Source organism: Pezoporus occidentalis, unplaced genomic scaffold (assembly GCF_034315485.1).
Source record: "Pezoporus occidentalis ecotype Australia unplaced genomic scaffold, CSIRO_AGI_Poc_V1 ctg49, whole genome shotgun sequence".
NCBI classification, from domain to species: Eukaryota; Metazoa; Chordata; class Aves; order Psittaciformes; family Psittacidae; genus Pezoporus; species Pezoporus occidentalis.
The window spans coordinates 1,834,239-1,857,462 of NW_026915824.1; the positions used below are offsets into that span (position 1 = coordinate 1,834,239).

The window sequence follows — 23,224 nt, forward strand, 5'->3', positions numbered from 1 at the left end:
GACCAGCAATTCCAGTCAGCAGCAGGGGTACTTCATAATCCAGCAATTGCAGCATATTCTACTTGAGTCAGCATCGGGCTAAACATTAAGCAACTTGCTTTCTTCATACAAAAGAAGTGAAGTCTATCGTATCTCTACACTTTATACCAAGAGTGCGATGCAAAAAATCCCCCCTTTCCTCGCTCGCTCTCATCTGACAGCACATTAGTCAGGAGCAGCAAGTGGCCTCTGGAACCACCTTTACCCAAGGACTCAGAGTTATCTTTCCCTGTGTATAAATGACAGCTAAGTGGGTAATTAACGTAATCACCTAAAAGAAATATATAGTACTGTGCCAAGTTACCTGCAACCTACTCCAGGGTGTAAGACACAGGATTTCCACACACAGCTGTGGCTCCAAGCGCTCAGTTCTTGCTACATACCAGCACTTCAGTCACCTCCAGCTCAGCCCTCCCTCCCTCTCTGCACACAAGCATCTTCTGCCTCTCCCTGGGCTCCCTCGAGGCCAGAGGCAATCTGCTCCCCACCCCAAGCTCTCCCTGAGCATCCACTTCCTCCTCTGACCTGCTCTACACTGGGAGTCCAACAAAATCACACTTAACTCTTTCCAACATCGTTTGTCAGACTGTGCATCTCCTCCTGGTGACAGCTCATTTCCCCTTCTATCTTCCTCAGCTCTACTCTTCCCTCTCCTTTTATTCTGAGTAGCAGTGGTTTTGAAATACACTTTTTCTAGCATTTGGACATAACATGCCTGGCATTGTATCATCCCAGTTCCACTTTATTCTCCCACCTTCTCCACTCCTCATCCAAAACATTTCACAACATCCTCTTACTCAAAAGCTTTCTTTTTAAGATGTAAAACACCAAACATCACAAGCTCAAACGACAAGCAGAATTCATTAAAACAACTTATTTGGAAATTACTTTATTAAAAATAAAATTACACTGAAGTTAAGTCTGAAGTCACTTTTAGAAATAAAGACATTTTCAGCATTCAGAAATAGCCATTCACTTATATAAACATACATTTTTTTTTCAACAAGGCATTTGAGATGCTTCCTCTGCCAAAAAAAAGGGAGGGGAAGGATACATTTACAAACACAACCCAAATCTGCTACCACTTTTACTTACAGCTTACCAAAGATGGTAACACACTTTTACAACAACAAATATTTCACTGGTTTTATGCTGTTGTTTAGCTACTCTCATGGCATCCTGTGAAAGTTTCAGTGCATCTGGAAGGCATGAAAGGCTGGTCTTTATTGTCACTCCCAACAGCATCCTGCATTCTGGCAGACATCGACATGGTTGCTCCTTCACATCAGTAGTTTCAGCTTGTTGCACTATGCAGCATTTTGATGATAGGTATCACCAAAATCCACATTCTCAAAGTGCTACTTGTAGAAGGATAATTTTGAAAGGATAGTTTTCAAAGGCGACATTTTAAACTAAATCCAGCAGGCAAAACAAGCACAATCATGTACAATTCCACACCTAGGGGATTATGGGCATTGTGCCTTCTTTGGAATCTGTAAAAAAAACTAAAGTGCTTTTCAAATGTGTCCTCATTGATTAAAAGGACATGTATTTTACATGAGCGATCAGTTGCACACATCATCATGTGGCTGAAAGACGCATTTCAACAGAAAGATAAATATTATTAGCACACACTTTTAGCTTCGCAATTAAGCATACACCATTTCAAGGACTTCCAGACAAAAATCCCAACTGTACAAAATCTATTTATCCATTGAAAAATAGAAAGTTAAAGAAATAAGTGCTTATTACTCCAATACTGTCAGTGCTTAGTGCAAAACTAGCATTGGCACAAACCTCAACTTTTACCATGCTACGTATGACATTTTTGAAAACCCCAAAGAAAAAGTTTTAACATGAGCAAGGGCTAACCTCTAAAGTCGTAAGTTAGCCTATATATGAACTGGAAGTTGTCACACAAATAGTGGGGTACCTGACCAACCAAACACATAATCCAGAAATTAAGACACTATGTTATTCAAAACACATAACAGAAAACATTAATTTAAATCCAAAATAACTACGTTACAGTTTTTGCTAGGCACTACCTGGCTTTTAAAACTTCCAAGTTAAAAAGTGACAAAACCAGAGGTTAACTTAAAGCTGAAGAGTCAATTCTTCCTTTACAATTTAGACTTAATTTCTGCTATGCAATTCCCAATTCCATTTTACATTTCAGTCTTGTAAACTTGACATTAGAAGGACAGCAGATATTTTCTAGATCTTCAATGAGGGGTGGAAAAAATATGTATCTCCTTAAAAGAATACTTACATACTTACTTCATGTCATATGAAGTACTGCTAGATAAAAAGGTGTATATAAAGTGATCTAAAGATGATGAAGAACAATTATTTAAAGGTTATTTGTCACATGTCCCTCAAAAGATTGCTTTCAATGTTTGAAAAAATCTTTCAAATAAAAGACTGAGTGCCCCCTTGTGAAACACCTAGCAGTAGGTTTCCTTGGTAATTGGTTTGAGAGTGGTGAACAGAACTAGAATTTTGCATGTGAAAAGAGTAAGGTGCTGATACAGTAATACCGTATGAACTACAGATCTTTCTACTCCATACGAAAGATAAAGTCTTTATACTCGAATGTCAAGTTTGTCAGATTCCTCCTGTTCTATGCCTAAAAGTGCAAGATCCACATGTGCAGTGCCATATTAATGCCATATTTGAAGTAAAACTCCAGTTCCCAAAGCCAAACAGGTTGTGACAGTACTGTCCACACTGCCTGTAAGTGAAAAAAACAAGTGCAAGCCCCAGCGTCAGGATTATGCATGTATAGTTTTCCCTAATGAATGGGCTGTTGGTCTCATCCACACTGCAACCACTGTTGATGTGGGGAAAACCACAAATGCGAAGTGGCAGCACAGATGTCTGGAATACCTGCTTGGCATCAGAGAGTACAGACTTCTGCTGTTTCTTGTTAGAGAAATCTGCTCTCATTTATATTCTGAGAGAGAACATCTGCATCCAGATGCTCCACACTGCTTTCATGTTAAGAACATGGTATATTCAAGGATTCATTAGTCCTCCAAGCCTGAGTTTTCAGAGTTGATACCTGCTTGTTTATAGTAAGCACTGATAGCCAAGAATGTTTGGATCCAGGAATCCACACTGATTAGATCCAGTCTAAACCTGTGAGTTACTTGTAAGAAGTAACCTCCAAGGTTAAAAGAAGTGTCATTTAGTAATTTCCAAAAACAATTTGCTATTAGTTAAGCTCAGTTACAATGTTTCTTTACACAGAAAATGCTAATACCCTCTCACTCGTTAATCCTTTTGGTATCAGATGATGTCCTTCACTCATTTGGTAAAATAAATGTTTACATACTGTTTTTACCAAAATAAAAATTGCTATTTTCTAAAACATCAATACATGTTTTGGACCATTCTCCCATAATTAACGTTTGACAAACTGACAGTAAGAGCTTATAGACAGAGGGGTTAAGCCCAGTTAGTTTTAATATCAAATTGCAAACTATGCCGTTGTTTGTTTGTGGAATGCAACAGCAGCCAAAAAAAATTCTTCTCTTTCCAGAAGTGCAAATGGATCATTCTCACTGACTATGAAAGCCTATGCAGTTGGTGTTTTTCTGGGAAGAAAGTAAGAAAACAAGCTGGAAACAAAATAAAGCTGGATTTTAAAAGTGCAGTATTTCTTTGTGTAATCTTTTTTGATGTATCATTTCTTCAAAGCTATTATGTTGAATGGGCATGGAGCTAAAGTTAGACCAAACCTTCCATCCATAGATGGCTTTGCAGCATTTTCAGGGTACAAAAATGTAAAGCTTTGCATTAGACTTGCAAAAATTAAGAACAGCTCCATTTTTGCCAACTGCTCTCCCATGCACACACGTTTACCTAAAGAACAGTTAGAAGAGACATATTACTGGTCTTATACTGTTGATCCATTTGTTAACATGCATGCAATTCCTATGCTAGCATAGTCCAAACACAAAAAAGCTCAAACAACAGCTTTGGTCTCCCATATTTGAATATAAGCCTTGCTCAGCTGTACTGCTTCATATTAGCAGCAAAAGTATTATCAAGGGAGAAGTCATCATTTCTCATTTCTGCCTGGCAACTGGAGACTTGAGGAACCCAACCCATCCTGCAAGCCTCTAACTAATAGTAGAACAAGTTCTGCAACTGGTCCTATGCACAGCTTTTACATCTCACGCCTCCAAGGCCCTACACTTGAAACACCACCACCTCCCCAAACAGCTACTGACTGGATGTGGATATCTTACCCATTCCAAAAGGAATGAAAGCCTCTTTCTTAATTAGTTGGCCATTTTCATCCAGAAATCTTGATGGTTGAAATTCATCTGGTTTCTCCCAAATGTTAGGATCTCTGTGTACTGACCACAAGTTGGGCACGATCACACTGCCCTTAGGAATAGTATATCCCTGCAGCACTTTAAACAAAAGCACAGAGACAGAGGATCTGACAAGATGCTAGAAGTAAACATGAGAGACTTATACTGCCAAAAAGATGACTTGAAGGTGTCACAAAACCAATACTGCTCCCTAACTGTGGGCTGCAAATGTAGCAGGAGCATAAAGCAAAGTTGATCTATGCTAGGCTGCTTGAGTCAAAATCATGCAGGCCAGAGCAGCTGGAAAGACATTTTGTTAACAGGAGCACCTCCGTGTGGGGAAAAGGCATGGAAAAATGCAGCAGTGACCATTAGAAATTAGCTGCTGCATCAAAGTACTGTGAAGCAGTTTCCTCCTGTTCCTGTGCTGTCACAGAACCCCACCACAGCAAAGGTAAAGAAGAAGAATGGGATTTGAACTCTTACTGCAAAAGAGTTTTGAAGTGACTCATCTCATTTCAGCTTGTTGCTCCTCACTGTCCTGCAAGCCAAAACATTTTAAAAGCAGATCAATGCAGTAGTGGGTTTGAAAGCCAAGTGTTGCTACCTCTCACTCACTTAAGCTTGTGAGTCATTTAATGAAAACATATTGCCAACAAGATGACTTGGAAAAGGATATTTATTATTGTTTCCTGTAGATGTGGAGCTCAATGGTATAATCCTTTCAAGCTTTAGCAAATCAACTGCTCCAAATTGATGTTTTCAGACCTTGATGCGTCAGATGGCCAAAACCAACTCTGCTGTTTCAGATACAGAAGTGGAATCTCAGCCACCAATGACCACTAAGCACAACAGTCAACACAAGCCAACCCCAGAAAATAAATTGCTCTAAATTAGAATACTTCTGGATGTTAGATCAGACATGCTGCTTAAATAGAGGAGTATCTAAAGCCCAGCTACTCTCTATAAATGGCATTTTACATACATGGGTTACATGTCTAACACATAAAGGAGGTCTTTGTAAATTCTCACTAGAGGTCCCATCAGACCAAAGACCATCAAAGAAACAAAGCATTAGTAAGTCTCTAGAAACGCTTACCAGCGGTTTCTGAGGCCATTCGAGGAATAGAAAGGGGAACAACAGCAGTCATCCTCTGCACTTCCATAATGGTTGCCTCTGTGAAGGGCATTTGAGCCTTGTGGGTAAGAGAGGGAACTTTGTCATGTCCTAGAACTGCTTCAATTTCTGCATGAACCTTCTCTATTCAAAGGGAGCGAGAAAATAAAAAAAAGTATAAAAAATACACATAACATGTGAGAAGACATCATCTCAATTTCATTTGCCTATGACTACAAGATATGTGATCCCTGGCTGAAATAACTACACCGACATAAGCCTTAAGAACAGAGTCAGCTAAAAACAAAACAACCAAGCGCAATCTTGACAACTGTCAAGAGTAAAGCCACTGAAATGACAGACATTGCTAGCACCTCTGTATTGGGAAAGTACAGCAGAAGTTCTGTTCTAGTTCCAAATGTATTAATAATCTTAGTTCAACTACACAGTAGTTTGAATGGTGAAAACATCAAGCTTCTGGCCTGCATTGAAAAAAATGAACAAAACCAGACTGCATGCAGTGCATGCCTGGGCAGTCCCTGGGGAGATCCAGCTCTTAGAACCCTGAAAGGCGGTGAAGAGATGGGAAAGCTTTCCTTGCAGCTGATTTAGATACTTCACTCTAAAGCAGGAATTCTGATGCTGTTACTGCAAGCATTGAAGCTTACACTAACATTTGACTTGTTCTTGCTGTTTCCTACATTCTATTCACAGAACCTAAACTCTAAACTCACAGAACAGCCATTTCCCAGTTCCCCCAAAATGCAGCAGCTGATGCCCTTTTCCCCACACAGCCCTTCTGCAGAGGAAAAAAAGAAGTTAACGAGCTTATCTCCCCTCTCGTTCATGTGAGGCAGAAAGTGTCAGACGATGTGTTTGCCGCTTTTGTCTCCCCCAAGGCTCAGCATACAAGTAATTTTCGTCACAGAAGTTTCCAAGATGCAACATTTGCTTCACCCATGTATAGATGATGTGCCTTTTCTTCCAGGTAACTTGGAATCTGGCTACACAGCAAGACAATTTTGACAGAGGAGACCTCAAAATTAACCTTTTGTCAAAAGTTTTCATTTTTCACCCTTGATATTGTGAGTATTTTGTGGTTGTCCTGTTTGCCTTTTCCAAGATCCAGGCTGCTGATACTCTTCAGTTTTTTGCTGATTTCTCTCCTTAGCACCGATTCAAGATTAAATAAAAGCTCAACGCAAAGAAAGAAGTGTCTGTTTCAGAGAAACATTCAGAAATACTGTCAAGTCCAGGCTGCATGTGGTTTTGAGCAACCTGATCTAGTTGAAGATGTCCCTGCTCATTGCAGGGGGGTTGGACTAGATGACCTTTGAAGGTCCCTTCCAACCCAAACTATTCTGACTCTATATTGCACAAACTGTATTCAGTGAGCAGTTGCTGCCACCTGCTGGGTTTGCTAAGAACACAGGTCTTCATACGAGGAACACAGAGTAAAAAGGTACCTTGCCAGTGGGGTGAGTCTTGAGGACCTTCTCTGTGGGATTTCGCTACTTTTTAAAAGGCCACATTATGGCCCTGTTTTCAAGTATGCATGTCCACAGTAAATTAAATGAGTAAAGCTTTCAACGTTAAAAATATAAAATAAAAATAAAGGACACTGTCTCACGCCAAGTATCACACCAGCATTTTATCCTGAACAACATTTTTTTGGAGTTTCTAAAGATAGGTGGAACTATACAGAAAGCAGTCAAACCGCTGCTCACATTACCAACTGCAGAAACGTAGACTTCAAGAGTTCTCTGCTAACAGTGTGTTAACTGAACTGCTCCACTGCCTTTCATGTATTTAAAAATCACACTGATCTTCAGAAGTCACAGACCAAAACAAAGTCAGAGAACAGACTAAACCAAATACTCCCCGCTGCCTCCCTATATGCACCCATGTGCACACATACCCCTTTTCTCTTTTTCCATGTGAAAAGCAAAACTGGCTTCCACAGACAAATACATCCTTTCCATTTTTTCGCCTGATTGCCCTTCATTTGCCCTTCCATGTCTGCAACATTTGCTATGCTAAGAGCTATGCAATTCAGGTTATTTCCTTTACAGGATAAAAGAAACATACTACCGGGGGGAATAAAAATAGAGGCCCATACATGACTCTCAGGCAATCAGGATACATACAGAATGGGATACTAGATGTAAGAGAATCACACTACATAGCTAAGTGATATACTCTGGACTACTGAGCCTGTTTTTATGTTGCTCAACAATAGCCACAGCATAAGGAAAAGTGAAATCAGAGAGAAGCAATAAAACTTAGAGATCAGCACAAGAGCAAGAACTGACGAACGCATCTATGTACAGTACCAGGCAGTAGAGAAAGGGGTTAAACTCTCCCAGCCCCAAACTCTTCTCATTTGCGTCATTCAGAATATATCTAATTCATGTATCTGCATATCAAATCAAGCAGTGATAACACACAACCATTAAAAAGAAAGAATAAGCCTATGCAATAAAACTTTATTGTACATTTGTCCCCGGTGGACTCTCTCTCCCACGTACTGAACCAATGCCCTAATTTGCAACCTTTGCTCAACAACTTGGCTGACTTTGTGCAATAAACTATGATCTTGACCTATTTAAAGAGACTGTTCCAGACAAATAGGTAAACAAGTACCTATTTGCTTATTTGCAAAGCAGCCGCAGCACATGAAAACCTCAAAAAGTGAAATACTTGATAGAAGTATTCCAGGTTTATAGCGTGTTCTTGGATAACTTGAGGATTAACCTTCTCCACTCCAGGTTAGCAAGAAGCCTGGGCAAAGCGGTGGTCTCTTGGGGAAATGTTTCACTACTGTAAACTGAGGTAGAATTGCCTAAGTAGAATCTGCTCAAGGTTTCTAGTCAGCATACCCCCAACAATCTTTCTTGTGGAAATCAGCTGCTATGTAGCACTTCAGGAAAAGCTGGTAATAAATGAATAAACCAAATTGCTTTATTTTTCTTAAATTCAACCATCTAAATTTGCTAAATAGTACTATAATAAAAACACAACACTGGCTTTGCAAACTTATGTACTGTAACGAGACTCAATCTAGAAAAATATTTAACCAAAATGAATTTTAAGTCTTTGGCAATGAAAATTTATCCTAAGAAGTCCTGAACACAATGCTAGCAACTACTATTTTAATGTTGCAACATCTCCAACACTACTGGTAGTTTTTTTTATATCCACAAAAATCTAAAATTAATTTTCTAGAACTCTGTTACAAATGGTAACCATATCACAGCACCATCAAACATCTGTTTTGCAAGGAACCTCTGGAGGTCATCTGAGCTAAACTATTACTCAAAACACAGTCATCTTCCAAATTAGATTCAACTCTGAGGGTAGATCAGACTACTCGGGGTCATACCCCACTGAGTTTTGAACACTTCCAAAGCTGGGGATTCTGTTAAGCATCAGGGCAACCTGTTGTACTCCTGGCTTTCTTCGCAGGGCAGAGTTGGGGTTTTTTTCCTAGTATCTGCTCAGAATTTGTTTATTCTAGACTGTCTCTGCTGCTTCTCTTCACTTCACACCTCAGAGGAGACTGCCACCATCTTCATAGCATCTTCCGATCAGGTAGCTGTAGGCAGCATAAGGTCTCCCCTCAGTCATCTTTCCCTAACACTGAACAAGCCCAGATCCCTCTGTTTCACCTCTGGGGCCAAGTGCTCCATGTGCCTTCCCCTGCTGTCATGAGCATCCTACCCAAATGCCAAGACTGTTCAAGACTGATGGGGAGAGACCTTGCAATGACATTCACCAGCTGTTGCCATGGACTTGTGTTAGTCCAGTTTACTTAAGCTGTCTCTAATTAGATCTTCCTTTACAGTGGGTAGTGTTTCACTTCTCCAGACTCTGTCACTAAACTCAAGAACCTCCCTGATCACAGAGGCATAAAAGCAGACTTCAACCGCTATGTATCTCCATATACCAGTATTATAGGCCTGGAATGCCACAACTGACAAAGCTTTTGAACTATGCTCAGGCTCCCTGGAATTGCTTGGGAAAAATTGTCCCAAAACAGAAGAAATGAACAGACTAAAGTGCCATTTGAGTAGTTAATATATAGCACTAAGCTAGAGATGATCATAGCAGAGCAGGTTAGAAGATGTCTGACTACATACCAACCTTTCATTTTACACATACACTATTTGCACTCCAAATGACTTCTCTACTGCTGCTGTTTGCTTCTGTTTTTGAACATCCAACTAGAGCGTTACAGTCTGGAATAAAACACCCAGAACACAAATAGTCTTACCTTGTACTTCTGGGTAGAGAGACATGTAGAGCAGGCACCACAGTAATGTGTTGGAAGTAGTGTCTGTGCCTGCAATGAAGAGATCACCAATGATAAAAAACAGGTAGTCTTCATTAAAACTGCTCTCTTTGTTGTTTTTTTCTTCTTCTGCATGGATGAAGTACATATCAATGAAGTCCCTGGGATTTGCTGCATCCAGTGTATCCCTGTGCTGTGCAATTATTTTCTTTAGAAAAGCAGTAATATCTAATTCTGTTTTCCTAAGTTCCCAGAAAGGCCCAAAGGGAAGGTAGTACAGCCAAGGGCAGATATTGACCAGGATCATATAGCGGTTCACACTTAGCTCTAGGGCACGGGCCATGTTCTTTAGCATTGTCTTGAACTCAGTATCTTCGTAGTTAAAACGCCTGCCAAAGGCCATGGAACAGATAACATTGGATACTGCATTACGAATTATTGGAAAGGGATTAAATGAATCCTTTCCATGCTTCAGCATTTCCTCCTTTATAAACTTCAGCTCCTCAATGATTTTTGGCTCTAAGCTGAGTCTTCCTACTCCAAAATGACGCAGTGTTGAAAGAGAGAATTTCCTCTGTTGCTTCCAGACAGGGCCATAAGGTGCAAAAATAACACCTGGAAGACAAAGGGAGAGTCTGAAACCAAAATGTTCTATTTTCAAGAATTAGTCAGACAAGCGTGCAACCCAAGCACCAGAACAGAGGGAAACAATACACAGCAAATCTATCCCAAGCTAGGAGCTAAAGGAAGACCACAAGGTTCTTTATAATTGCTTTGGGAAATTCTGCCTCTCTTTTTCCCAACAAATGAAATGAATGTAACAGTTACATGAATATTTTTACTAGTCTTTGCAAGACACTAATAGACAGAGAAAAGCCACTGTAGATGATTTATTACAAATTTATCACAACTTATTACATCATTATGACAAGTGATGGCAATTATGTAGGAACTGACATTCTGGGACATATGCTTGCTACAGCCTTTTCCTCTCAATGTCCTGAAACACAAATTCCTTCAGCAAGGCAGAAGAGATGATACTAAAACAGAAACTGGTTTTTATTTAATTTCTCCTTCACGCTATGCAAAATTCTCAATACTTTTTGCCTGTGTACCTATTTCTATTACAAGCAAGGTTTTTCTTTAGCTTACAATGTGTTCAAATGTTCAAGAGCAGGTTCGATGGGGCTTTGAGCAACCTATCTAGTGGAAGGTGTCCCTGCCCATGGCAGGGAGGTTGGAACTGAATGATCCTTAAGGCCCCTTCCAATCCAAACCATTCTGTGATTTTGTGATAAACAAAATACAGGATATGCATGCTGTAGACAAACTGGGAAGGTGAAGACAGGTTTACAGCCACTTGGCAAAAACCTGCTTGATTTGCATCTTGACATTTTTGATGCCTCTAGGCACCTGTTTTGCATGATTGTGTTATTATGAAACACCATTAAAATTAAATCCCTTAGCTTCAAGTATAAACATTCTCTTTTGTTGATTAACAGACAACACCAAAGATACCACAGCATAACAAAATACACAACTTGTTATTTCTAACAAATTGTGGTTTAAGCCCAGCCGGTAACTCAGAACCACGCAAGCCGCTCTCTCACTGCCCCCCTCCTTCTCCTTCCTCCCCTTGCTCCTGGGGGGATGAGGAGGAGAATCGAAAGAATGTAATTCCCATGGTTGAGATAAGAACAGTCCAGTAACTAAGGTATAATACAAATCACTGCTGCTGCCACCAATGATAATAATGATAAGGGAAATAACAAGGGAAGAGAATACAACTGCTCACCACCAGCCGACCAATACCCCGCCCGACCGAGCAGTGATATTGCATTTCCGGGTAACTGCCCCCAGCTTACATAATGGGCATGATGTGCTGTGGTATGGAATACCCCTTTGGTTAGTTTGGGTCAGGTGTCCTGTTCTGCTTCCTCCCGGCTTTCCCTCCTCCCTGGCAAAGCATGAGACTCACAAAGTCCTTGGTCAGAGTAAACATTACTGAGCAACAACTAAAACCGTCGGTGCTATCAGATTTCATGCTTATTACACAGGGCTAATTCTATGAACTGGTAATGAAAACCTGTCAGTACAACCAACAGAGCAACACACACAGAGAAAAATAGAAAATTTGTTTTATTTCCCCTCTTTCCCTCCCCCCAGATTTCTTTCTGCTAGCTTTAGTGTTGCTGCAATACTGGAAACATTTACAAACACAGAATTCATTACATTTAATATCATTTAACTTCTGTATTGTCCGATGTCCACATCTGGATGTACACAGGGCAGGACTATAAAGGCAGACAACCACTCAAGCACCATCCACTCTACAACTGAGTCTCACAGATATAGAATAGAAAAATGCTTTACTAAAACAGAAATACAAAAACGTACTCCTCTCCCCCCCCCCCCCACCCCATAGTATTTCTCTTTCTGCAGGCATATGTGCAGAATCCTTCAATTAATAATTGACTTCTACCTACTCCTTAAAGGATTCACCACACTTTCCATCCAGCTAAGGCAGCTACTCAGTTATTGAAATGCAGTATTTGCCACTCCTGATAGTCCTACTTGCTCTCCCCTGGGCACAATATTTTATCTGCATCTTGCACACAACACAGCCACACACAGCTGAGATAAGCCCTTCTTTCTTCTGTAACATACCTAGCATGTCAGCTCAGGGTAAAGACAAAACTACAACAGAAAATGTAGCTTAGAAGAAAACAGCTCCCTAAATTTACACCAGGTAGTTTGTTTACAGAATGAAGATGTGGGAATCCAAAATGGACACTTACTGAATCCCAGCATTGTAGTAGTCAAGTCATGAGGGGCAGATCTAAAGTTACACAATCATTCCACTTCTCTGTTTTTTTTCCTAGTGCAAACACAACTGTCACTGCCCTGATCTATAGCAAAATCTCACGCATGAGCTCATGAAACTAAGCACAGGAGGTTCACAGACCAAACATAAGAGGCCTCCAGTTTGAGTGCTGTAACCCATCCACCTCCTCCACAATGAACCACACACAAGGAGAAAGACTCGCTAATACATAGCTCTTACGGACAATATCTGAAAACTGTGGTATTGTACCTATACCACAGAAAAAGGAAAAAAACACAAAGCTTTCAGAAAATGTATTGCTCCCCTCTTACCCCACTGGTTCCGCAGCAACTGCCTTCCCAGTAGTACAAATGCAGCACTGCAGAGGTTCAGTCCTCTCCTACACACTACCACTAAATTCAAGCCAGGCTACTGACAGCAGCTGTGACTTCCAGTGGCTTTTAGAGAACCTCCTTGCACGGAGGCCAGGCAGGCCCACACTGCCCATATTCACTGACCTATCCCTTTGTGCAGTCAGAATACGCAAAGGGAATTTGTGGTTAATTCCACAATAGTCTCACACCTGCAGCAATTGATCTGGTTGCACCAGCTAACATAAGCAATACATAAGAGCTCAGTAGGTTTTATAGACAACTGGGCAATGTAACAGTCCTCATTCCTATGGTGACCTCCCAGATAAAAGTAAATGTAAGGCAATATAATGTCCCTGCCACCACACAGCGCAATGCAGACACGTACAGTCCCAGCACTTGGCTGCAGAACGCTCCAGGCAACAGGCTCCTGACACTTTCAGCTCCCCTGGGGCATCCACCAACTGCAGAAGCTGCTAAACGCCCTGTCTCGTCTTGTGTCACCATGCTCAGAAAAGCCTGAGACCTATCTGCAGAAACGCATAAAATTCACAGGGTTCCAGGAGAAACACACCACAAGCCTTAACATGCAGTTTTACAGCACAGCTAAAAGTGATCTAACATCTAACTGCTCATAGAATCAGAGAGTGGTTTGGGTTGGAGGGGACCTTAAGCTCATTCAGTTCCAACCCCGTTGCCATGGGCAGGAACACCATCCACTAGACCAGGTTGCTCCAAGCCCCATCCAGCCTGGCTTTGAACACTGCCAGGGATGGGGCAGCCACAGATTCTCTGGGCAACCTGTGCCAGTGCCTCACCACCTTCACAGTAAAGAATTTCTTCCTTGCATCTAACCTAAATGCACCCCTTTTAAGTCTGAACCCCAAGTTTAAGTTTCCTCCCAGTCCTTGCTGAATGTACTGCACCTAAAAATATTCTCACACTTTATTACAACATGCCAGTAAGATGTCCCCGACCGAACCAGTACCATTAATAATTTATTTCTTATCCTTTAAACCAATTGCAGCAATGGTACCTGATTGCTGTTTAATAAACACAATCTAGGTCCCTTCCTTGCCTTTTATCCTTACTGGGATAACCCTGGTACAGTAAAAAATAGAAGAAAAAAGTTTCAGGCATTAACCAACAGATTTGCCAGGCCTTGAGAAGAGAAGGTAAACAAGTTTCACAATACAGTGCAGCACATTAACAATCCTCCTGGTTTGTATCTCCTAAACGGACAGTGGAAGGCAGTTTTCCACAAACACTGAGGCCCTGCAATGACCTTAGAGGCCAAACACGCAGAAGTGCTAACCGTGAATTTGACATCATGTGTTTGAACTCCTCATGCCCTTTTTTTGCGAAACCTAGTGAACTCTCCGTCGACCTATTAAAAGAAAAACCAACAAAACAAATATGCTCAGTAGGTTTTGGCAAGCAGAATAACACACCTGTAAACATCTCGGTAGCCTGCATGCAGGCAGTGCAGACTGCACAGATACAGGACTCCGAGAAGCCCACTCTTAACCACTGTTACCCTGGCAAGCACTGGGGAACCGCACAGTTTCATACCGCTGCCAAAGTATTCGAAATGTCTCCTCCTGACAGAGCGACAATCAGAAAGCCACGAGGTGATGGACTAGCTCTCCCCCGAGTGCCCGCACAAACGCCAACCCCTCCACAACAACCACAGGTAAAGGGGTCAGGCGTTTCAGTGTCGCGCTGCTGCCTGCGGCGCACACCACATCGCACGGATGCTGCACGTTCATCTAAAGGCAGGGAGGGCGCGTTTCTCCCTGCAGGCTGTCACCAGCAGGGCAAGGCACACGCACCATTAGCGAAAAGTAAGCGAACGGTAGAGAAGTCACAAAACCGAACAGGTCCCGCTTCGGGCTCTTGACAAGTACAGCCCCGGCAGTCCATTAACCTTCCCCGGCCTTACCCCCAGCAGCCCGCCCGCCCCGCTTACCCTTCTTGCGGGTGATCATGAGGACGATGGGGACGGAGGGCCGGTCGCTGAACACCTCCGCCTTCTGCACCAGCGCCTCCCGCACTGCCCCGAAGGTGTTCAGGACGATGAAGGGCCGGCTGCCCACGAACAGTCGAAAGACGCCGCCGTACAGCTTGGTGAGGCCGGTGAGGAAGACGTGGGGGGAGAAGGCGGGGCAGCCCCTGCCGCCGCCCCTCACCTCCACTGCCCACCTCCGCAGCAGCGGCGGAGGCAGCAGCGCGAAGGCGAAGTTGCCCACCAGCGGCCAAGGCTCCGGGCCCGGCGGCAGTCCCGGCGGCGCCCGGGGCCGTCGCAGCAGCCAGTAGCAGCTCAGCCAGCACAGGGCCGCCAGCAGCAGCTCGGTGGCGGTGGGGGCCCGCAGGAGCCACGTCCAAGCCGCCATGCCCGCCGCCGCCATCCCCTCAGGCGGCGAGGCACCCCGCCGCGGGCCCGCCGCCCCCTCCCGCTGCTTAGCGGCCTAAGATGGCGGGGGCGGGCTGCGAGGCCTGTCAGCGCCCTGAACCCGTCCCCGCCGGGGTTGTGGGCGGGTAACGGTCCGCCCTGGGGGGGGCGGGCTCCGCTCCCGCCGCGCCCGTTAGATAGCGGCGGCTCCTCAAGGTGAGCAGGGGAAAGGCGGCGGGAGGTGTCGGGGAGCTTCCACACGCCGCCACCAGCCCCGGGCAGGAGCAGCAGCAGCAGCTGGTTTAAGTGTAAGGGGCTGTGTCAGGCACGGTGAAATGGCAAATTAGTGCTTGGGGGGGGGGGGCTGTATTTTTGTTTATTTTGGGGGGTTGGATTTTATTTTTGACTGACTCTTGAACTTGGACTAAGCCCGAGGGCAAAGATTTCACTGAACATCACATGTGCAGCCGGCAAGATAAAAAGTGACTGCTCCTCACAGCCTCATAGGGCTTCACTTCAAAAGCCACCTTAGGCAAACACCTATTTTTATTAGGGTGTAGAAGGAAAGGAAATACAGATAAACGCTTCTTCCCCTTCCCAAATACAAAAGTCTGCACTGCACAAAAAGCTTGCTTTCATAATCAAGAGCTAATCTGGAACAATATCCCAGCTCTAGGTTAAGTAACTGCTTCATAAATGCAGAACAGCACAGAGGGGCCTGAGGTGAGCCTAAGTTTTAGAGGAAAGGGGGGTTTAGTTCTTAATCTCTCTATGCCCGGGGCATCGTGCCCTTTTCATACGCCCCTCACTAAAAGAGAAAAGCATTGTGGGCAAATGACAAGTACACCACCTTTAAAGTGACCCCGAAAAATAAAAAGGGAAAGAACAAGTGGTGTTCACCCGTTAAAGAAAGGTGGTGTTTCTTTGTTTTTAAATATTTGACCATTCAATAAAGATAGTGACAAGTGGTTCTTTAAACAGTGGCTGGTCTGTATTTAAAAGGTTTTATTGCAATTATACAAAAGTTAGAGCAATTTTAGAAATACATAAAGCTTCAAATGGTTAAGGTCAGTTTTCCTCCAAGCAGTTAAGGCAACTGGGTGCAACATGGCTTTAGTCTAACATGAACAGAAACTCGACATTTTACTAGCCATGGATTAAACAAAGTAGGAAAAACTAGATCACAGATTTAAATTGGCAGAACAGAATGCAGCTTTTTCTGTAGTTAATTACAGTGGACACCAATAAAATGTATCTGTAAGAAAAATACAGAAATAACAGATGAAAATTTATCTGAACCACAGACATTTTAAATTTGAGTCTCAAAGTTTAAGTGCTACAGTCTGAAAAGAAGAAGCTAAGCTATTCAGCACAACTGAAATACATTACTGGGTTGCCTATTTTCTTTATGTAACAGCAATCTAGCCTTCTTCCTTCTCAGTCTAGCTGAGAAGTAGGACTAGATAAGGAAATTGCGTCTTTGCCTCCATATGCAGCTGAAAGATTGGTTTCAGTGGCATATGGCCAGTCTTGGGTTGCCCAGAGATTAAATTTCACATTAGGTTTGACAAAAAAAATGAAACTACTTTCATAGTTTTAAGTGAATTTACTGATCAACTGTAAAGGTTGCTCTGAAGTATCATTAAATGGATGTTTCTACTCAAAAATAGTTGTTGAAACATTAAAGTCAGCTTTTCCAATTAAAACTATAACTAAATAGACTATTTTTAAAGCATAAAATGGCAAAATATAACCAAGTACTTATTAATATTCTGCATGCCCCAAATAACTACATGTACGAGTTTTAACACTATAATGTTTTTCTTAGAAATTACTACTACTCAGTCTTCATATCAGTATAACACATACCACCCCCATTTAATTCTGCACTCAAGGAAAATCTATTCCTCAAATTGTTTTACTGTAAACCGAGTAATCAAAGCACTTGGTGGCCACTTTTAACAGGTAAAAAAAAAAAAAAAGAAACCCAAAACAGTTCTCCATGTAACAAGCAAAAGAAAAATCCCACTAATGACTGTCATTAAAATGAGTGTTTAAAAAAATACAGTAGTTCAAACTACCTAATTTTCCTTTAAATTTAACCATTAACTCATTTTTCTTAGTTACACAGCTAAGACCCAAGCAGAAACACTGGAAGTTTAATACATACAGTAAATTCTCAAAAGCAACATAATACTCCTTTCTCAAAATTTATCTCTGTCTTTGAATCCTCTCAACCCTTCCGAGTATTGACTAGTTACTCTGTACAGTTCTTAACATCCATTCTCTTCAAGTATGGGCTGTGATTTTTTTAAGCTTGCAGGCAACTTTTGGATTTTTATTTCCCCAGGCACTTTTGTCACAAAAATCTATCCTTGTCAAAAAAACACTGGAATTACTGTAAAGTTCTGAGTTAGAGCAGTGCAGTGACAAACACGTTTCTGTTACTTACATCAGATGCTAATGCTGAAAATCTGCTTTCAGCCAAGTGTGTCTCGCGTGCTCGCAAACGTTTGTTCAGGGCATTTAAACATACAGTATCTATCTCAATATTTCTGTAAGGACAGCACTTCTTTGGTAAATAAATAATAAAAAAAGACAACCATTTGTTTCTAAAGCATCTAGTAATGAAAAAATAGTAAAACTTGTATTTCAATGTGGCTTAGAACTGTTATGGATGACCTTGTTCTATCTTTGGCTCTTCTAAGTGTCCTACTGTTAAAGCAAGCATCGAGACAAGTAGCAAGACACAATATAAGCTAGCACTACTAGATGATCCATCTTCACTCAACAAAAAACCCAGCCATCCCTGCTTTTATCTGGACAGTGTGATTGTTTCTGCTTTAAATTAAGTTACTTTAGACCTGGAATATTCTTTGCACAGTCACAGAATTTCCATAAAATAGATCCTGGAGAAGCCCATTTATTTCTTGAAGTACTAGGTACAAGTGATTCAACAGAACTTATTCCAGTATATGAAAGGTAACAGTTTAGCGACCAGAACCTCAAGGTATAACTACTTCAAAGCAGGGAGTGCTGCAGTGTTCCAGGGTACACCCTTGTACATACACCTCTCTTGCTCACCAGTGCATACCTGGACATGGCACCTGCTCTGCATGTTCATATGTCACCATCAATTGAAAGCATCATACTTAGAGCTGACTATAGTAGCACTTCAAAATGCATTACAGGCAGATACTTTTACAACTGCAAGCTGAGATACAAGGGGCTTAGAAGGTAGAACAATTAAAGGCTTTGTATTCCCAATGGAGGGAAAGCGTAGATACTGCTGCCCAAAGATGCCTTTTGAAAAGATTTGGAAAGGCATTGTTCTTCACTATATACAATTTAAATCTTAACCAAATGGAGGGTTGAGGGGAGGCCACAACAGTATCTTCTGCACCAGAACGCATAAGGTAGTTTTTCATCTTAAGAGGAGGTTACTTGTAAACAAAGTTGGAAAATTACTTTGCTGTTTCACAGTGTAAATAATCCTAGTTTAACTTGCTTTCATGTGTTTTTATGTCCTACTGTGAGCAGCCTTAGTAATTATGTCAAGTTTCACTTCTGTTCCCTAGATATGGTTATCTGGTCATGTTATGTCATAAGTTTGGGGATTTTTTTAGGAAGTTTCAGCAAATCATGGATCTACATTGCAGAATCAGTGTTCTCCTAATACAGTATTCTCCATTTCACATCCTGTGTCTCTCCAAGGCTCCAGACGATGAAGTCAGAGAATTGTTTTGGTTTTCTTAAACAAAACAAAAAACAAACAAATACCACAAAACCCATACACCAAGCAAAACTATTAGCTTATGCCTTGATCCTATCTAATACAATTCTTGGATTTTCTGAGTTTCAGAAGATTAGCTATCCTAAGTGTGAACAAAAATTTTATCTTGCACATGTAGTCTAAATCCATACACTCCTAACACTCTCCTGTACTAGAAATCTGAAATGTTTTGCAGTTTTTATATAAAGCAGAAATAGAAAAGGGTCTTAATTATATAAAAAGCATTTGGAACAGGCTTAAGATGTACAGAAATTTTGTTTTATTGTCACAACAGCTTTCTTTAATGTTCGTGGGCAAGAAGATCAACTCTTGATAATTTTTAAGATAACTTTAGCACCATAAATGGAAACAGGGTTTTAATTTTAAGATGTGTGTGGTCATGTAATCAGTCCAACAAAGTACTGCATTTGTTAGTACACAGGCTGACCGTGGGAAGTTTCTTGTATGTGCTGAGTAAACCACATAGGACAATTTCTTTAACATGTTCATACCAAATTCACGGTCAACAGTGCAAGTGTTCATGACAGATAGCACCTTTGGAGAGAAAAGCTACAAGATGCTCAAATTACTGCCTTTTTTTTTTTTAATATAAGTAGTGCAATAGAGCTTAACACAGTTAACAGATTGGTATACAGCAAACCACAACACTCAGAAGTCATCCACTTAACCAAAATACCTGACGTACTAGAAAGTGTCATCCTGAAAGTTTTGCAACAGAAAAGCCAACTCTACTAATTATGAACAGTTTACATAAAAACAATGCCGTTTGAAACATTAGTAGGAATTGGAACTACAGCACAAAAGATCTCTAAGTAGTATCATTTGATATTGCAGTATTATGTCGTAAAGCATTTGCAGAAGTGCACCCTAAAGCTATAAAAAAAGGCCGTATGTTAACTCCTTACCATGCAAGGATTACAACATTTCTGTATTACCATCTAGGATACCTCGGCAGCCAACAGCTTTTCTTGCCTGCTTTTTTTTTTCTTTTTCCAGGTTGGATACATAGCTCCAATTAATTTACAGAGCTATGGATTCAACGTAGGAGAAATCATGCAAGAAAACTGATCAGCCAATGAGGATGAAACCATGTTGCAGTTAAAAGTGATGTCCTGTACTGTTTTTACAGAAGTCTTTAGAGCTCTCCTCAAAGTTATGTGAGAAGGAGGACTACAAAACATTATTTCCTCTTTCACTTCCAGATTCCCTACTGTGATCCTGACCTCACAAAACCACTAGAATTTATCTTTTTCACATCTCATGCATGCTCTCCTACATCAGGAAAATAAACACAAATTAATGTACTAAACATTTAAAAAGCAAGAATTGATTCCTGAGATAAAAAGTATCCCCTAGGACATTAGATTTTTATACTTGAAAATAATCTCAAGTTTCAAATTGTGCAAACGTGTCTGACAAGAATACCTTTTGGCTTTAGTGTTAATTTTGGGGGCTACTCTTCTGTATTGAGCCACTTAGAAAAGGCAGTCAACAGAGGCAGGTGAAGCAAGACAGGAGCCCAAAGCAGCCTAGGCTAAACAGCATTTTGAGTGGCAACAAACTGAAAAAAGTTGAATGCAAACTCAAGTTTTTATGGACATAACAAAGCACAGAGAACTTGTTAACTTAGAAAAGGGAAGAGAGATTAGAAATTAGCAATATTGTTTAAGGTCCACATGCAAACACTTAACTGGTAAACGTAAAAGTAATCAGGGAGATAGATTGCCTCTTGATGCTTTCAGCGCTCCTGCTGCTATTTAAACTATAACAGTAATAGTAATACTAATTTAAAAAAGCATACAGAACCACTAATTTTAAATGCAACTCACATGCTTGAAGTAACACCAGACTATATATTCTGTTGAACTAGAATGCAGCTCTCCAATGACTGGTTTTACACTGGTCTGCCTTTTCAGCCCCTTTCACAGTTTTCCAGTTTGTATGTGATCTTCACTACACTTTTTAGCTATTGCCACGTTTGGCACTGTGCCCAAAGGCTGAAAGGAACTCAAAAGGACAAGCAAATATTGTTCTACTATGCAAGTACAACCTAGTGCGTCTTCCCAGAGAAGCCTCTGTGTACTGCATCCAGTACTGCGTATGCCAGAGATCACCCTCCCTATGCACACGTACCTGCATGGTGCCTGGGTCCCCAACTACTCAAAATGCCTTTACTTCAGGCTGGTTTCTGACCACTTGTCTTTTAACAATATTAATTAAAAATAAATTGGAAGGGGGAGGACAGAATCACCTTCAGATGCAATTCAACAGTTCTTTTGTGAAAAATAATTTCAACTGGCACAAAGGAGATTGTTTCATGCCTTTGCAGTTTCACAGATACTAACCTCCTAAAGACCTTATTATGCAGACAAAAAATACAATAATTATTATTATATAGACATAGCTTGATAGAAGAGTATTCCTGCTAGAAGAAACCCATGCATAGAGATTTTAAAAAACACCATAGGCACGGTATACAATGGATCTACATTTTTTTTCCATTGACATTTACTAGAACTAAAACCAGTTATGACTAAACTATCCATCAAGAAAACAACAAACACACTCACTCCTCATCTAGGGAAATGACTGGGCCAACACAGAATCATTTGAAAAAAGAGTGAACACTAAATAGAATAGTGTGATACAGCATCTTTTTTTGTATGGTATGGATAAAACAGCCGGTATGCAGCCAACATAATCTGAACTCAGTCACAAACTACTTCTAGCAAGAGTGGGTTCACCCTCTCCTCCTGCCTGGCTTGCATCTTTAACTTAAAGATTAGCCCACAGCAAAGAGTCACAGAAAACTAACTTCTCATAGTATGTGCTAAATTCCAAGTCCTTAGGAACCGAAATATTTCATCTGAAAACAAGTCAAATCTTCGTGAGTTTTTAAAAACTAGTATTAAACAGGAAAGAATCCTCAACATTAGTACTTCAGATAAATATTAGAGACAGCACTGTATCATTACTTCAGCTCAGAACATCATTCAGGCATTCTAAGGGTTTTGTTAGGAAAGATTATCTACCAAAAGATAAGACTAGTCCAGAATAAGAACTTTTTCTTACAATATTTAAGTTACCTGTAGCTAGCCTGAAATTCTTCAGTGCTGCTTTCTAGGTTAGGAAGATTTAATCAAACGGTTAAATCCATGGAAACTTGAGCCAGCTAGAAAAAGCTTCGGTATGTTTTAAGCACTGCAGCACTTTGTTATTGTTTTAGAAAGAAGTAGTGACAGCTTGGAACAAGAGCTTACGAAAGTTTGCTGATCATGTTTAAATATTTTAAGGTCTTTAAGCATCTCCCACTGGATCTTTGTATTTTAAGTTATGGATGAGAACCAGCATAGTCCACAGGACAGACATAGAATAGAATCATAGAATAGTTAGGGTTGGAAAGGACCTTAAGATCACGTAGTGCTTGGGACTGTCCCATGGGCAGGGACACCTCACACTAAACCATGCCACCCAAGGCTCTGCCCAACCTGGCCTTGAACACTGCCAGGGAAGGGGCATTCACAACCTCCCTGCGCAACCCATTCCAGTGCCTCACCACTCACAGTAAAGAACATCCTCCTTATATCCAATCTAAACTTCCCCTGTTTAAGTTTTAACCCAGTACCCCTTGTCCTATCACTACAGTCCCTAGTGAAGAGTCCCTCTCTATCACCCTTGTAGGCTCCCTGTACATCTGTACAGTACAGTACTTCTGTACTGTGGAATGCTTAATACTGCCCATTTCCTTATAGGTTTTTTCAGCACTATTACACATAAGCAATTTTAATTGCTTATTACTTAGAATTTAGGTATAGTTTTAGATCTATTTTGAGTAAAGAGCAATACATGATCATCATCTACTTCAATGTTTTCATCTTCCTTTTTCTTGTAAATAGCAGAACAAAAGCCTTTGTCTTCATTCTCAGTTTCTTGGCACAACTGGGTTGGTTTTTTCTGGACACTGGGAAGGATCATAAAGTAGCATATGAAGGCTGACTTTACAAAGTTACTTCAGTGACAAGCTAGGATATTTTTCTCAAGTGCTCTTAAGCAGTAACTTATTTTAGTGGTG

General features: G+C 41.0%; 1 protein-coding gene across 1 annotated transcript; it reads right to left on the reverse strand.

The window, feature by feature from the left end:
• Nucleotides 1-912: 912 nt before the first annotated feature.
• On the reverse strand, nucleotides 913-15,621 carry LOC134173010 (cytochrome P450 2U1). Its single transcript, XM_062636667.1, has 5 exons — nucleotides 14,937-15,621; nucleotides 9,755-10,387; nucleotides 5,464-5,625; nucleotides 4,296-4,463; nucleotides 913-3,906 (listed from the first exon to the last, which is right to left on the reverse strand). Exons 1-5 carry the CDS (start codon nucleotides 15,373-15,375, stop codon nucleotides 3,728-3,730), a joined length of 1,581 nt encoding a protein of 526 aa, XP_062492651.1. The 5' UTR covers nucleotides 15,376-15,621; the 3' UTR covers nucleotides 913-3,727.
• Nucleotides 15,622-23,224: the final 7,603 nt, after the last annotated feature.

Bases quoted from the DNA above. Each gene is read 5' to 3' on its own strand.
- LOC134173010 (XM_062636667.1), bottom strand. From the start codon at position 15,375: ATGGCGGCGGCGGGCATGGCGGCTTGGACGTGGCTCCTGCGGGCCCCC. The intron at 10,388-14,936 runs GTAAGCGGGGCG...TTTGTCTTCCAG, and splicing joins CATGATCACCCGCAAGAAGG to GTGTTATTTTTGCACCTTAT. The intron at 4,464-5,463 runs GTAAGCGTTTCT...TTTTGTTTAAAG, and splicing joins AATGGCCTCAGAAACCGCTG to TGCTGCAGGGATATACTATT.